This window comes from Etheostoma spectabile, chromosome 21, assembly GCF_008692095.1.
Source record: "Etheostoma spectabile isolate EspeVRDwgs_2016 chromosome 21, UIUC_Espe_1.0, whole genome shotgun sequence".
NCBI classification, from domain to species: Eukaryota; Metazoa; Chordata; class Actinopteri; order Perciformes; family Percidae; genus Etheostoma; species Etheostoma spectabile.
In genome coordinates, this window is record NC_045753.1 from 670,527 (window position 1) to 686,106 (window position 15,580).

The 15,580-nt window shown below is 46.8% G+C and overlaps 1 protein-coding gene across 3 annotated transcripts in view; it reads left to right on the top strand.

Moving 5' to 3' along the window:
- The window catches only part of LOC116671030 (caskin-2), a 33,338-nt gene extending 18,187 nt beyond the window's left edge, over positions 1-15,151 (top strand). For all 3 annotated transcript variants that reach the window (XM_032501908.1, XM_032501906.1, XM_032501907.1), the window contains 7 exons: positions 2,811-2,884; positions 3,135-3,245; positions 3,453-3,554; positions 4,554-4,692; positions 7,704-9,908; positions 10,354-10,546; positions 12,372-15,151. In XM_032501908.1, the coding sequence (XP_032357799.1) occupies positions 2,811-2,884; positions 3,135-3,245; positions 3,453-3,554; positions 4,554-4,692; positions 7,704-9,908; positions 10,354-10,546; positions 12,372-12,468 (2,921 nt within the window). In that variant the 3' untranslated portion in view covers positions 12,469-15,151. The remainder of the gene's footprint in view (positions 1-2,810; positions 2,885-3,134; positions 3,246-3,452; positions 3,555-4,553; positions 4,693-7,703; positions 9,909-10,353; positions 10,547-12,371) is intronic.
- Positions 15,152-15,580: the final 429 nt, after the last annotated feature.

Sequence of the window (15,580 nt, forward strand, 5' to 3'; positions counted from 1 at the left end):
CAGAAGGAAGGATGAAAACGTCGGGAGCCGCGCTGCTCTCCTTCCTCCTGAAGGGTAAGAAGTCATGGCAGTGTGTCCAGGCTGGGGGGGGGGGGGGGGGGGTTGCGGCATTCATTCACATTCCTGATGAGTTGGAATTGACATAAATTTAACATCTGACCTATTTTTTTAGCAGTTCCTGCAGGTCCTTCCCTGCTATAAATAATTGTAAAACGACAATCTCTTTCCAGACATATATTGATATGTAATATTGAGTCAGATGTTTGTTGGAGTGTACCCACTGTTACTTTACTTGGGCATTGTAAAGAGCAGCCTTTTTTAATTTTCTTAAGCCGATAGTTTGATTTGTCCTTAGGCCAAATACCTGTCCACGAGGTACTGCGTTTTACTCTCTGTGGAGACCAGGGCCCCTGACCTTCCCCACAAAGTAGAGAAAACAGCGAATAAAATAAAGAAAGATAAGCAAGACAGAAAACAGGGATGGGTCAGGTCTGGATGGATAAAACCTGAGGTTCTTTGGCCTCAGGGCATCCAAACTTTTGGATTAACTTAAAGTTATTCTGTACTTCCGAAGTTCTTTCTTGTGTTTACGTGAGAAGATTGATATGACCCATGTCTGTGTGTTTGGTACAGAACTGGAATCAGGACTATGTTAGCCTAGCTTAGCATAAAGACTGGAAGCAGGAAGAATCAGCTAGCCTTGCCTGTTTAAAGTTCTAAAACAAGCCCACTTTGTTTGTTTAAACTAAAACATAAAGGCAGCTTTAATTGTACAGCACATTCCAGCTACCAGAGCAGTTAAAACAGTTAAAATACAAGTATAAATGTTACAGTGCAGTGTAAGAAATGAAGAGTCACTTATAAAAAGAAGAGTGTTCAGCCTTGATTTAAAAGAAGTGAGAGGTGCAGCACTAATCTGGGAGTTAGGTCCAGATATGTGGAGCATAGACAGTGAAGGTTCAGTTCTGACTCTGACAGAAAGCAGGGCAGACCCAGACCACCGGAGAGGTCTGGAGGGTTCAGAATGTAGCAGCTGATCAGAAATAATCCAACTATACTATTTGTAAAAGTGCTGCATATATATAGCGCTTTTCTAGTCTTTACAACTGCTCAAAGCGCTTTTACATCTACAGGAAACATTCACCATTCACACACATTCATACACTGTGGCCAGGGCTGCCGTACAAGGTGCCACCTTCTCATCAGATACACACTCACACACATTCACACACATTCACACTGCGATGCGCAGCACCGGGGGAAACTCGGGGTTCAGTGTCTTGCCCAAGGACACTTCGACGTGGGACTGCAGGGCCAGGGATCGAACCACCAACCTTCCGATTGGCAGACAACCGCTCTACCACTGAGCCACAGCCGCCCTTAAAAACCAATTCTCCTATGACAGTCAGAAAGTATGATTTGGGGGAACATTTTAGATTAGGTAACTTGATGTGATTTAGCCTTAAAGAGCAGAAAGACAATCGATGCAAGCGCTCGCCTCAGGCAAAGACGGAGAGAATGGGAGGAAAGGTGCATTCCTCAGAGGTCTGTGCTAATGTGTCAGGACAGAGAGCGAGATGAGTCATGAGTGGGTTCAGAGGGTTTCAGATCAGGTAGATAACACACCTTCACTCACCGGCAGTGACCCAACAACAACAACAACCGCTCTTACAGCCGCGACTGATTCCACATGATTACTCATTAGTTTGACATGACTGATGTTAATGCAGACAGGGCTTTAAATCACAAAAACTCACCAGCCAACATGGCTAGTACATATTTAAAATTACCTGCCAATCCGATTCTCCACTAGCCAAATGTGTGTTTGTTTTTCCCTAACTAACTTTACTACTTACCTGCAGCTCCTCTGGGTGGCTTTGCGCTATTCCGTTTGTCTTCTCTGTTTTAGCGTATCTCGTGTTCCACGCACGCTAGACACGTAGCCATCGGTTGTACGACACGTCAAGAAAAATTGATAATGGGAAATGTAGGATTAGTAGTGCAAGCAGTGTTGCCAGATAAAGATTACGTTTAAAGCCATTGAATGCAGACTATATTAGGAACTTGCTCATATGTACATTGATGTTAGCATTTGATTACATCCAGCTTTGACTCACCTGCCAGACACTTGTTCCTGTTGAGTCTTTGTCTGGTCTTGTTTCCGTTGGCATGCTGACCCTGCAGACAGAACGCGTTCAGACAGCCTGCCTCGGCCATCTGACGGTCCGGCAGAAACGCAGGTCTTTGTATTCATTTTGAATGGGGGTAGTCCGTTTAGGCCGCAGCGGGGGTCGCTGCATTGGGGAAACGCAAGAAAACACAGTGGGCCTGCAGCGAAAAGTTGAGACTGGCTCAACTTTTAGAGAAACACAAGCCCACGTCACGCTGTGGTGGTCCATCATGTAACTGGAGATCAGACTGGTCGGTGTGTTTAGAGCTGTAGTTTGAGGCGGTGTGAGAAACAGGAAACATTACTGCTTCTATTGCTGCCACACAAATGTTTTTAACCAAACACAAGCTCTGATCTGCCCCGCAGCTGAGAGGACTCTCTTTGTCTTGCTCCTCTTTTGTTCCTCTCTCTCTCTCTCCTGGGAAATAAAGCTGACTTCAAGTGAAAATCTATAAACGATCTGACTGAAATTTAAAGTCTACTTGTCCGTTGTTGGGGGGTTTAAGAACACAACAGGACAGCACACAAATGGGCCAATACAAACGATACACAAATCACCAGATTGCTTTTTTTGGTCTGAATGCTCAGAAAATATGGTGGAGCTTGTCGTCCTGTAAGACTGATCGTGTGTGTTTTCCAGGTGGTTCCCGTCTGCAGGCCAACGGCACTCCTCTGAAAGGCTTTGTGAGGCCAGAGGAGCTTCTGCAGGGCAAGGTGAGTAGAGTACTCCAGCCGGAGTAGCTGTGTGTAGAGTACTCCAGCCGGAGTAGCTGTGAGTAGCGTACTCCAGCCGGAGTAGATGTGTGTAGCATACTCCAGCCGGAGTAGCTGTGAGTAGAGTACTCCAGCCGGAGTAGCTGTGAGTAGAGTACTCCAGCCGGAGTAGCTGTGTGTAGAGTACTCCAGCCGGAGTGGATGTGTGTGAGAGTGACGCCTGTTAAACCCCCTTGCTCTCTGTTGTTAGGACTCAGAGGCCATCTACCAGTGGCTGTGTGACTTCCAGCTGGAGCAGTACACATCCAACTTCATCAGCGCAGGATATGATGTACCCACCATTAGCAGGATGACCCCTGAGGTGTGTGTGTGTGTTACAATTACAAGCATTTAGCATTAATGAATGATTGATCTTTATTAACTTCCATGTGATGGGTTAGCAGAGTGCAGGAGGAGTGAAAACTGCTGAGTGCTGTGTTCTTGTAATATAAATATATCATGTATGTATGTATTTGTTGTTGTTGAAGTTGAGTATTCACCAGCTGTCTACGTGTGTTCTGTTCTTCAGGACCTGACGGCCATCGGAGTGACCAAACCAGGCCACAGAAAGAAGATCTCAATGGAGATTGGCAAGCTGAGCATCCCCGAGTGGCTGCCTGATTACATTCCTGTGAGGAAACCCCTCTAAAGTCCCACTCGCACATTGATGTCCTAACAGTCATGACACAGCTACTTCTCTTTGTTGTAATACTTTGGAACCAGTAGTGTCCAACCGGGTGGTCGTGGTCACACAGTCCACACTGCAATTAAAGCTTTAGGTAGCCCGCACACTGCCTGTGTGGGGTGGAGCGTGGCGTTTCTGTTGCGTGTCCTGAATTAATAGAGTCCATGTTATTGTTTTATCAAAATCCAATTGAAATACAATTTAAAATAGGAGTTCAACAGATTTTGCTAAATTGTTAAAATGTTAAAAGCATAGGCTATCTTTTCAAACATCAAAATATAATTTTTTTAATGTATTTGTGCCAAAATGACATATAAACCTCTTTTCCTATTCTGTTTTGCCTTGAAACGCTTCCAACACGCTTGCGTGTCGCGTGAAAAATAGGCGTTGGCCCTATTTTTAGCATGCACGCATATTCGGCGCGTCTGAAACGTGCGTGTCACACAGGCCGTGTGTAAGCTCTAACCTGTTACCATGGGAGCCGAAATAAAAACAAACACGCCATGCAGCTGACACGCTCACGCCACCAGGCTGTGTGCAGGAGCCCTTAGGGCCTAACTTATTTATAATAATGGACGTCTGTTACATTCATGCCATTGTCAGGTGAGTTGATACAAAGTTATTAAGACTCTCGGCTCTGGGCGCCTAGATAGCTCACCTGGTAGAGCGTGTGCCCGTGCCCGTATACAGAGGCTCAGCCCTCAACGCAGTGCCCGCAGGTTTGGTTCCGACCTGCGGCCCTGCTGCATGCCGTTACCCCTCTCCCCTTTCAGGTCTGAGCTGTGGTGTGTGCTACCAATGAAGGCTTGTGTCCAGTGTAGTTGCCATTACTTAGAATTCCTCATGGGGGAGACAAATATGCGCTATAGCTTTAAAACTGGCAAAACACAAAGTCCAGGATAATTCTGACTTCTTTGTCTCTTTTGTCCTGTCTGTGTCTCTCAGTCGGAGCTGGGGGAGTGGCTGAGTGTGATCGGACTGCCTCAGTACCAGAAGAGACTGTGTGACAATGGCTACGACTCCATCACCATTGTCAAAGACATCACCTGGGAGGACCTCCAGGAGATAGGCATCACCAAACTGGGTGAGGAATCAGACCGGACTCCTATGGAATGTGCTGCGGATGTCCGTGGTTTTCCCCCAGTGGATGAAGCAGTGCCATTTTGGACCGTTTACTCTTCATCCTCTTCAAATCCATTTATACCAATTTGAGCATGCAAGGGGATAGTCTCTTTTTGTGCTTCCAAACAAACTTTACACTTCACACGGCCATTTGTTGGCTCTAGTGAGGCTTTCATGTTAGGAATTTCATCTCCACTTTAAAAGAAATTGATTGAATTAAGACCAAGAATAAATTCCAAATACATTTTTTCAACATACTTACTAAATTTAGCAGAATCCCTCAGAGGGATGATTACTTTAAAGCGACACTGTAACATTTGAAAGAAGAATGAACATTCCTATCCAATGAAATGCAGCCTCCATCAGTTCAGTAAAGTCAGTGCAACAGTAGCAAACGTTAGATCTGACTTAATAACTCTCTCCTACTGTCCCTCAACACGTGCTGGTTTCCCCTCGTAGCAGCCTCATTTGACACATATCAGTTGACACCTGTAGCACGCTGACGGGCCACGCAAACAGAAGAAGAAGAAGAAGAAGAAGAAGAAGAAGTAGTAGTAGTAGTAGTAGTAGTAGTAGTAGTATAGTAGTAGTAGTAGTATAGTAGTAGTAGTAGTCCGGGAGCCAGGTCGCAGGATAAAACAGCTTTTCTTTAGGGTCGGTGTGCGTCAGAGATGGCAAAAGTACTCATTTTCCGTACTTAAGTAGAAGTACAGATACTTGTGTTAAAAACTACTCTGGTAAAAGTGGAAGTACTGAATAAACTTCTTTACTAAAGTAACAAAGTACAGGCTTGGAAATTTACTTAAAGTATAAAAGTAAAAGTAGCCGTGAGAATGACAACCATTTTTAATGCAAAGCTCCCTGGAGCACACACATGTTACTAGAGTATAAGCTGAGGAACTTCAGTGGACATGGAGGACACGTCGTTATATGGCAATGGCTACATTTTAAATGGATGTCTGCCAATAGGCCTAAAACACAACAACGTGATTATTATGACAGAAACTGCAATGATTTGCTGTGAATTAGTGCAGATTGCAGAATCTGTTGAGTTGCGTCAAATGCAACGTACAGTAGATATATTCCCATCTATTTAGATTGAATATGGTATTGATGACGTAAACAATAATAATGATAACTCCAGTGAAATTATGTGAAAGTTTAGCACTAGATTAGGACTGGATTAAAGCTGATTCTGGTTTCCAACGTCCCCCCAGGTGTGTCTGTTAAAACAGACGGAGACAACGTCTCTCTAGCTAAGTTTCCATCCACTTGTCAATTGAATTACAGTATCTGAAGTTGGTGAACAGGTGAAGAGAACACCAAAACCACTAGCTAACAGGTGAAGACCACACCAAAACCACTAGCTAACAGGTGAAGACCACACCAAAACCACTAGCTAACAGGTGAAGACCACACCAAAACCACTAGCTAACAGGTGAAGACCACACCAAAACCACTAGCTAACAGGTGAAGATCACACCAAAACCCTAGCTACCAGGTGAAGACCACACCAAAACCCCTAGCTACCAGGTGAAGACCACACCAAAACCCCTAGCTACCAGGTGAAGACTACACCAAAACCCTAGCTACCAGGTGAAGACTACACCAAAACCACTAGCTACCAGGTGAAGACTACACCAAACCACTAGCTACCAGGTGAGACACACCACACAAACCCTAGCTACCAGGTGAGGAGCACACCAAAACCACTAGCTACCAGGTGAAGAGCCCACCAAAACCCCTAGCTACCAGGTGAGGAGCACACCAAAACCCCTAGCTAACAGGTGAAGACCACACAAAAACCACTAGCTACCAGGTGAAGACCACACCAAAACCACTAGCTACCAGGTGAAGACCACACCAAAACCACTAGCTACCAGGTGAAGACCACACCAAAACCACTAGCTAACAGGTGAAGACCACACCAAAACCACTAGCTAACAGGTGAAGACCACACCAAAACCACTAGCTAACAGGTGAAGACCACACCAAAACCACTAGCTACCAGGTGAAGACCACACCAAAACCACTAGCTACCAGGTGAAGACCACACCAAAACCACTAGCTACCAGGTGAAGACCACACCAAAACCACTAGCTACCAGGTGAAGACTACACCAAAACCACTAGCTAACAGGTGAAGACCACACCAAAACCACTAGCTACCAGGTGAAGACTACACCAAAACCACTAGCTAACAGGTGAAGACCACACCAAAACCACTAGCTAACAGGTGAAGACCACACCAAAACCACTAGCTAACAGGTGAAGACCACACCAAAACCACTAGCTAACAGGTGAAGACCACACCAGAACCACTAGCTAACAGGTGAAGACCACACCAAAACCACTAGCTAACTTACTTTAATTGTGAAGAACTATAGCCCAATACAACAGGCTTGAGTGAACTGACAACATGAGTTATACGACTTACAGTTCTCAAAGACGCACACACACATTCTCAGCTGATTATCCTCCGGACAGCGCTTTTTCTTTTCTCTCACTTTTGTCTCTGTGCGGCGCGCGCACCCCCTCGCGGTGTGTGGCGCGTGTCCGCACTATTTTCCGACATAACAACGTCTTGTACAAAACGAAAGTAACGAGCCAATTTTGTAAAATGTAAAGAGTAGAAAGTACCAATATTTGTGTTAAAATGTAAGGAGTAGAAGTAAAAAGTCGCCACAAAAATAAGTAGTAAAGTAAAGTAAAAATATCAGAAAAATCTACTTGACTACAGTAACAAAGTATTTGTACTTCGTTACTTCCCATCTCTGGTGTGCGTTGACACCGGGGAATGAGAAGGACATATCCTGATGTGTCACAAAACATGTCAAATTAACCAGTTAGTCTGGGTAAACTAACCAATGAGGAAGACCCTGAATGTAGTTGAAAGCTCTAGAAAAAGCTAGTAAGTGGACTTCCTTTTCTCACATCCAACCAAGTTGTCTTTAAAGTGTGTTCTGTGTTTCAGGCCACCAGAAGAAGCTGATGTTGGCGGTGAAGAGGCTTTGTGACCTGCAACGCTCTCGTAACCATGCCGACATAGCCAGAGGCGGGACTCTCCGACGGAAACCCCCCGCCGCCCTGGAACTAGTGGCAATCGAACACATGCCGACACACAGTGTGCACACTCACGCTCCTCCTGACGACTGCTGCCCTTCCCCTCGCACCCCTAGGGCCCTTCTCTCCTTCCAGGACAGCGAGTTGAGCGCCGAGCTGCAGAGAGCCATGATGGGCAGGGCCGGGGGCGGCGCTGCCGAGGCCTTCGCCATCAGGGGCGTGGCCTCCGCAGCAGCTGTATCTGCCATGTCGCTCAGTCAGGAGAGCATCAGCGTGCGGTCACGGGGATCTGGGAATTCTGGGAATTCAAATTCAGGATATTCTCAAGATCACCAAGCTTCACCGTGTTCAGCCCCGATCTCCAGCCGGTCGGAGGAGAGTCTGGGGGGTGTTGCAGGGGAGGAGGCCACGGGTGGAGGAAGCAGTCCTGCAGGTAGAGGTAGACAGAGACCCACAGAGATGTGGGAGAGTTGCTCTGCCACCCCCAACAAACCCTTCTCACCCCTAACACCCCCGCTAACCCCCAGCAAGATGCCTCGCTTTGCCTACCCGGCCGTCCCCCCCAAGGCCAAACATCTCCAGTCCCCCAACCGCCTCTATCCGCCCTCCTCCCCTTCCGCTCCGTCGCCGCTGCCTTCCCCCCCACAGAAGGCTTTCAGTTACCTCCACACACAGGCAGGAGGCGTCAACGGGGGTCCACGGGTGCTCTCCAAACCACTGCCCGGCGCTGTCCCTGTGCTGGGACCCTGGCCTGGGCAGGGCCCAGCGGATGACGCCCAGAGGGGCCCGCACAAAAAGCGAGCCCAGAGCCTGACTCGCTACGCTCTGTCTGACGGCGAGCCGGACGACGACGATGACGACCTCACCCCCCCCTGCACCTCCACCTCCTCCCCGGCCGTGCCCTCTTACGCCACCTTGTCCCGCAGGCCGGGACGTGGCCACACGAGCACCACGGCGACCCAGCGCCACATCAACCGCAGCCACTCGTTCGCCGTGCGATCCCGCCGCAAAGGCCCCCCCCCGCCACCACCCAAGAGGATGAGCTCGGTGAGCGGCAGCCCGGCACGCCAACCGGGAAACGGGAAAGTGGGAGAGCCAGAGGTGAAGGGCGGGGTGGAGACGGAAGGCTCAGGCAGCGTGAGGAGCATTGCAGCCAAGCTGGAGGCGGGGGGCAGCAGCAGTCCATGCAGGAGGATAGATATACCACCAACTCATATCGCTGTTTCACCGCTTTTCATCCCTCTTTCCTCCCCGATTCCACATGGGATGAATCCTCACATCGTCCTACAGCACTCCAAACCAGTCCCTGCTCTGGGCCTGGGGGGCCTGAGGAGGACAGGAAGCGAGAGGACAGAAGTGGAGACTGGCAGACAGAGAGGTGGAGGCCCAGAGGAAACCCTTGAGAAAGCAAGGAGAAGCGAAAGGATGTCGAAGAGTGCTACTGCTTCTCCGAAGCACAGCTCCGGGGAGCACCTCCCTTTTGCTGAAGAAGGCAACCTTACCATCAAACAGCGGCCCAGGGCGGGGGCCAACCCCCTCACAGACGCTGAAGTCAAGGCTCCTCCAGAGCCTCCAGGCCAGACGCCCAGCAGCCTGGAGCTCCCAGAGTTCAATCTGAAAGAGTCTGACACGGTGAAAAGACGACACAAACCCAAAGACAAAGACTCGTCAACACCTGAGGAGGCCACGTCCCCCAACAGAGACTCCACCCGCCCACAGGCCAACAGTCTCCACACACCCGATGATGTCAGGGCGCTGAGCGAGGATGACTCTCAGAGGCCGGGGAATATGTTCCAGAGAGTAGGCTCCATGGGAAAAGGCCCCAAGCCACCAGTGTCCTCAAAACCTACCAGTCCTCTGAAACAACCGCCCAACAGCAAACCAACAACCCCCCAGAAAACAGTCTCTTCAGGACCAGCTGCACAAACAGCTATTCCTAAACTGACCAACATACAGATTCACACAGTTTCTCCGAGGCTGGGCGGCAGCATTCACACACAGAAATGTGTAGCCAGCCACAAAGCCGTGAACCCACAGACAGAGAGTCCACAGAAAGCTGGGGCTTTGTCTGGACCGAGACTCTGTCAGCCCAGCATGGTCTCAGCATCAACAGCAGGTAACACTAATGTGGTAGACATTCTCATGCTATCAACTTACAAACCTTGTTCTGTGAATAAATGCCATCAACCTGCCACCTCTCCTGATCTGGAAAAGAGGTTGTCATTTGCTATGCTTATGTGTTGTATTTCTGTTGCTTATTAATGTTTTCTTTTAAAACCATCCACCTGCTTAGGGACTGCAGATGAAATGTGCCTGCATGGTTAAATCTGTTACATTTACATGTTGGACTCATTAGCACATTGTTTCTTGTCCCAAATAGATCAAAAAAGAAATCAAGAACAGAAATCTGAATTTGTTTTGGATTAACCCCCCACATGTTGGCTCTAATTGGAGAGTATGGTGTTGACCTGCTCTATGTAGAAGATGATTGTGATGAGACTTCTGTTATGATTTGACACAATGATTAAAAACGAAATTGAATTGAACTTATTGTCCCTCAGGACTGAACGTCACTGTGGTCCAGAGCGTTGCGTTCGCTGCTCCGGCCCCCCCAGCTCCGGCCCCTTCGTACCCCACCTCGGCAGCCGGTCTGGAGGAGCTGGCTCAGCAGAGGCTGGAGCAGACCAGTACGTCACTGGAAGCTGCTCTCAAAGTGGTGGAAAACAAACTGGCCCAGGGGGGCAGTGTGGACAGGTATGCACTGCTCTGCATGGCGGGTTGTGGAAGGTTATCTGTAATTTAGATAACCAACAATGAATTGTTATCATAAGTTTACATTTGTTTCTGGCTAAACAGGGGATTTAACGCTTTTAAAATGTTCCATCTCTTTAGGGATCCATCCCATAATGTTGTCACACTTAGAATAATAATCTGAGTCTGTCAGCAGCCACAACTTTTAGTGGACGCTGACTGATGCTTAACATCTGTCCTGTAGGGTGACATTACAGCTTGTTTCTCCTGATGCTGAACATCTGTCCTGTAGGGTAACATTACAGCTTGTTTCTCCCTGATGCTGAACATCTGTCCTGTAGGGTAACATTACAGCTTGTTTCTCCCTGATGCTGAACATCTGTCCTGTAGGGTAACATTACAGCTTGTTTCTCCCTGATGATGAACATTTGTCCTGTAGGGTAACATTACAGCTTGTTTCTCCCCTGATGATGAACATTGTCCTGTAGGGTAACATTACAGCTTGTTTCTCCCTGATGATGAACATCTGTCCTGTAGGGTAACATTACAGCTTGTTTCTACCTGATGCTGAACATCTTGTCCTGTAGGGTAACATTACAGCTTGTTTTCTACCTGATGATGAACATCTGTCCTGTAGGTACATTAGAGCTTGTTTCTACCTGATGATGAACATCTGTCCTGTAGGGTAACATTACAGCTTGTTTCTCCCTGATGCTGAACATCTGTCCCTGTAGGGTAACATTACAGCTTGTTTCTACCTGATGCTGAACATCTGTCCTGTAGGGTAACATTACAGCTTGTTTCTCCTCATGCTGAACATCTGTCCTGTAGGGTAACATTACAGCTTGTTTCTCCCTGATGCGGAACATCTGTCCCTTAGGGTAACATTACAGCTTGTTTCTACCTGATGCTGAACATCTGTCCTGTAGGGTAACATTACAGCTTGTTTCTACCTGATGCTGAACATCTGTCCTGTAGGGTTACATTACAGCTTGTTTCTACCTCATGCTGAACATCTGTCCTGTAGGGTAACATTACAGCTTGTTTCTCCTCATGCTGAACATCTGTCCTGTAGGGTAACATTACAGCTTGTTTCTACTGATGCTGAACATCTGTCCTGTAGGGTAACATTACAGCTTGTTTCTCCCTGATGCGGAACATCTGTCCCTTAGGGTAACATTACAGCTTGTTTCTACCTGATGCTGAACATTTGTCCTGTAGGGTAACATTACAGCTTGTTTCTACAGGGTGCTGAACATCTGTCCTGTAGGGTAACATTACAGCTTGTTTCTCCTCATGCTGAACATCTGTCCTGTAGGGTAACATTACAGCTTGTTTCTACCTGATGCGGAATATCTGTCCCTTAGGGTAACATTACAGCTTGTTTCTCCCTGATGATGAACATCTGTCCTGTAGGGTAAAATTACAGCTTGTTTCTACCTGGTGCTGAACATCTGTCCTGTAGGGTAACATTACAGCTTGTTTCTACCTGATGATGAACATCTGTCCTGTAGGGTAACATTACAGCTTGTTTCTCCTAATGCTGAACATCTGTCCTGTAGGGTTACATTGCAGCTTGTTTCTCCCTGATGATGAACATCTGTCCTGTAGGGTAACATTACAGCTTGTTTCTCCCTGATGATGAACATCTGTCCTGTAGGGTAACATTACAGCTTGTTTCTCCCTGATGATGAACATCTGTCCTGTAGGGTAACATTACAGCTTACGTGTTTAGGCAGTACCATGGACTTGTTTCTCAGCACCATTGCTTTGAACCCTGAGTGGACACAGTCCAGTAGTCCGTAGTAACGTCCTGTCTGTTTCACAGCGGCAGCAGCACGGTGAAGGCAGCAGGGAATATTCTAGATGACATCGGCAACATGTTTGATGACCTGGCTGACCAGCTGAACGCCATGTTGGACTGACATCTTGAACCCAACATGGGCAACTAGAGTCCCGCCAGAGGGAGATGGAGACCACGCCGCCTACACGTGATACGCAGCAAAACCACGAGGTAGGGCCCAGAGCAGACCGAGGCGCCGGAACGTTCTGGAATCGGTCAGCGGCAACTAGGTCAACGTTTAAATAATTTGAACTTTGACCTCAGAACACAGCGGCAATGTTTGCACTGTGCCTAGTGTCGCATGTCCAGACCTTCTTCCACAGCACTGCAGGGGAGGGTCTGGCTAGTCCACACAGAATTCTGGGATGGGAGAACAACCTGCTCTGGTTTATTGACATTTCTTTAAACCAATCACAATCTGCATCCGGCTGAATTTCCGGAGCGGTGCGGCCCAACCAGCGCTGCACCTAGTTGGGCCGCACCGCTCTCCCCCGTCGCAGAACAATGGAACGGCCGGCACAGAGCTGGGTTACCACGGATCACGTGTAGGCAGCTTAAAAGCAGAGACGGTCTTCATGACAGAGACGCGCCATGCTCATTTGAGGATTTCCTGCCCAACACTTCCTCAGTATTGCCCAGGTTTTCAACGCGAGCACTTCGCCTTAGGACACACACCTGGGAATGTAAACGGAGCGTGTGTGTTCACTAAGTTTCATCACCAAAGGGAATGAGGGGCCATTTTTATTTATGTTATCTGTAAATGTATGGATGAGTCGATGTTGGCGCTGTGGATGTGTGTAGTCACATAACATTATACTGAGTATATTTATACTTCTATATGTTTGTTTTTTTAACAAATGGACTTCCTATTGACTGCTTAAATCATTCTATACTAGCATAACTGTGTTTTTTATATAAATATATAGCTGCTTATTGTCTATAACATGGGGAAAATATATTGCTTGTTGTAGTTAACGCAGCATATTCCTGATATGATTTGACGTGTTTTTACCAAAGTCTTTTATTATGGACACAAAGGAGGAGACATTGTCCCCTCGTAGCGTTCTCATCAGAGCAGAGACGTGTCAGCTGGCCTCAGGGTGCTGCTTCCAAACAACGGGAGACAGCGGGCGGTTCCAAAGCATTCAGTCTGAATATGATCCGTATTTCAAACCCTGTGAAGGTGCAGATGTATTGGCTTGGAACCACGTGTTAGCCTGTCTGATAGCTGCTCTGTTCTCTGCGGTTCTTTTGGAGCGTAGGTTCTACACGTCTTCAGAAATGAACGCTACGCGTCTGAAGGCACATGGACGTGGGGGCAGCATGTCACGTGGCAGGCAGGTCAGCAGCTGTTCCATACTCCAGGCCAGTGATGATCCGGCCCTGACCTGCCCCCCCCCAGAGGATATACGTTTAATCCCCCCAGGTACAGGTATAAACCGTGCTCTTGGTGTCCCAGCCGCTTGTCTACGTGTACGCATTGTTCAAAGCAAGTAAATCGGCGCCTTATGAGATCGGAAGTCCAGAGTGGAATCATGAAAGACTTTTACATTCTTAATCATAATCAACAAATGAAAAATAGATGCATTTTTTAAAACGCCATTGTGCATTTAAACTATGCATTATGTTTAGAAAAAGTCTGCTGCCTGTAGTTTCCTTCTTTATCGTTGACACTTGCTTCCTGCTTTGATGAGGCAGGAGCTCTGATTGGCCTAAAAGAATTATACACCATAGTTATGAATGAATTTAATGATTGTAAACATTTAAAATGTAGCTTTTATGTTTCTTTAAAGCTAGGCATGCTTTTCTTGGCTGTTTAGTGGTTACTAAGATGAAAAACACATTTCAAACCAGCGCATTAACTCGTCCCTCATACCACGTCAGAAACGTTGGTGTAAAACAACAAAGACAACAACTCCCAGCATGCAGCACTACTTCATGACATCATCAGATTCCGTCTTTTGTTGTTGAGACCCGTAGGGGGGGGGGGGTAAAATAAAAGCGTTGTCTTTAAAATGAAGAAATCCCAAAATGGAAACTGTACGTGTTAAAGCAGGAAGCTACAGATCGTTTGGAGAGAGAATAAGAGAAAATTACTATTGGTAATCTTTTAGATTATTAGTTTTCAGGCATCATTAAAATGATTCCAGCACGCTCTCACAGCTCCTCTCTGGCGTTATCGTCTTATTCTTTTTTTTTACTGCTGCAATGGATTCATTTCCCAGTGGGAATCAATCACTTGTTCCTGTCCCATCAGACGTGTTACTGTGGACGTGTGGACGTGGTCGTCCCTCACAGCTAACAGACGCATTCAGGATCACCACTTTATAGAAGCCAGATCTCTCAAAGAGATCACAAATTGATCTTAATGCTTGGTTGTATTCTTCTTTCATATCCCTCTCACATTATGCACCTTATAGAGAGGCTTTATTACCTTCTGGGTCCACCCCCAGTCACTGACCCAGGTCCAGACCACGCTGACTGGGTCTGGCAGCCAACGTCTTTCAATGAGGCTGATTAATAAAAGCCATCTTTAATCCGACATTTTTCCATAGAAATGCACTCTGAGTTTTTAGAACATTCTTCCCAAACCTTTGCAGCAAGAAGATTTAGATAAACTGTAAAAATTGTGGATTTTTAATGTTCAAGGCATAAAGTTCAAGCACTATTGATTCTTTTGTTCTATTTTGATGGATGTCTGTTACTTTTTATATTTCCATTTGGATTCTGTATCATCCTGGAAATCATTAAAAGGAGAATTTGTACACAGAGTGTTTGTCCAGGTGTTTTTTTACTGCAGTCAAATGGACAGACGGGAGTGGGTGAGAGTTTTTGACCTCTCTGGCTTCCCATAGTTTCACCCTTGGCGATGCAAATTGTTAAAGCTAGAGTTGAGAACGGATGTCACACAGTGCCGAGTCAGCCCGTCTCTGAGACTGGAGACATTCCTTGAGTCCCTGGAAGGAAGGCGATACAGCTGTAGGTACTCAGAACGAGTACTTTATTAACGCAATGCCACTACATGAGCAGTACACACTGGTTCACAGTGTAGCTGCTAACCTGGCTCTGATTGGTTACACAGTACGTAAACTTTACCTGTATTATCCATAGCCTGTATATTAACAGTCAACCTGTATTATAAATAGCCTGCATATTAACTGTCAACCTGTATTATCCATAGCCTGTATATTAAG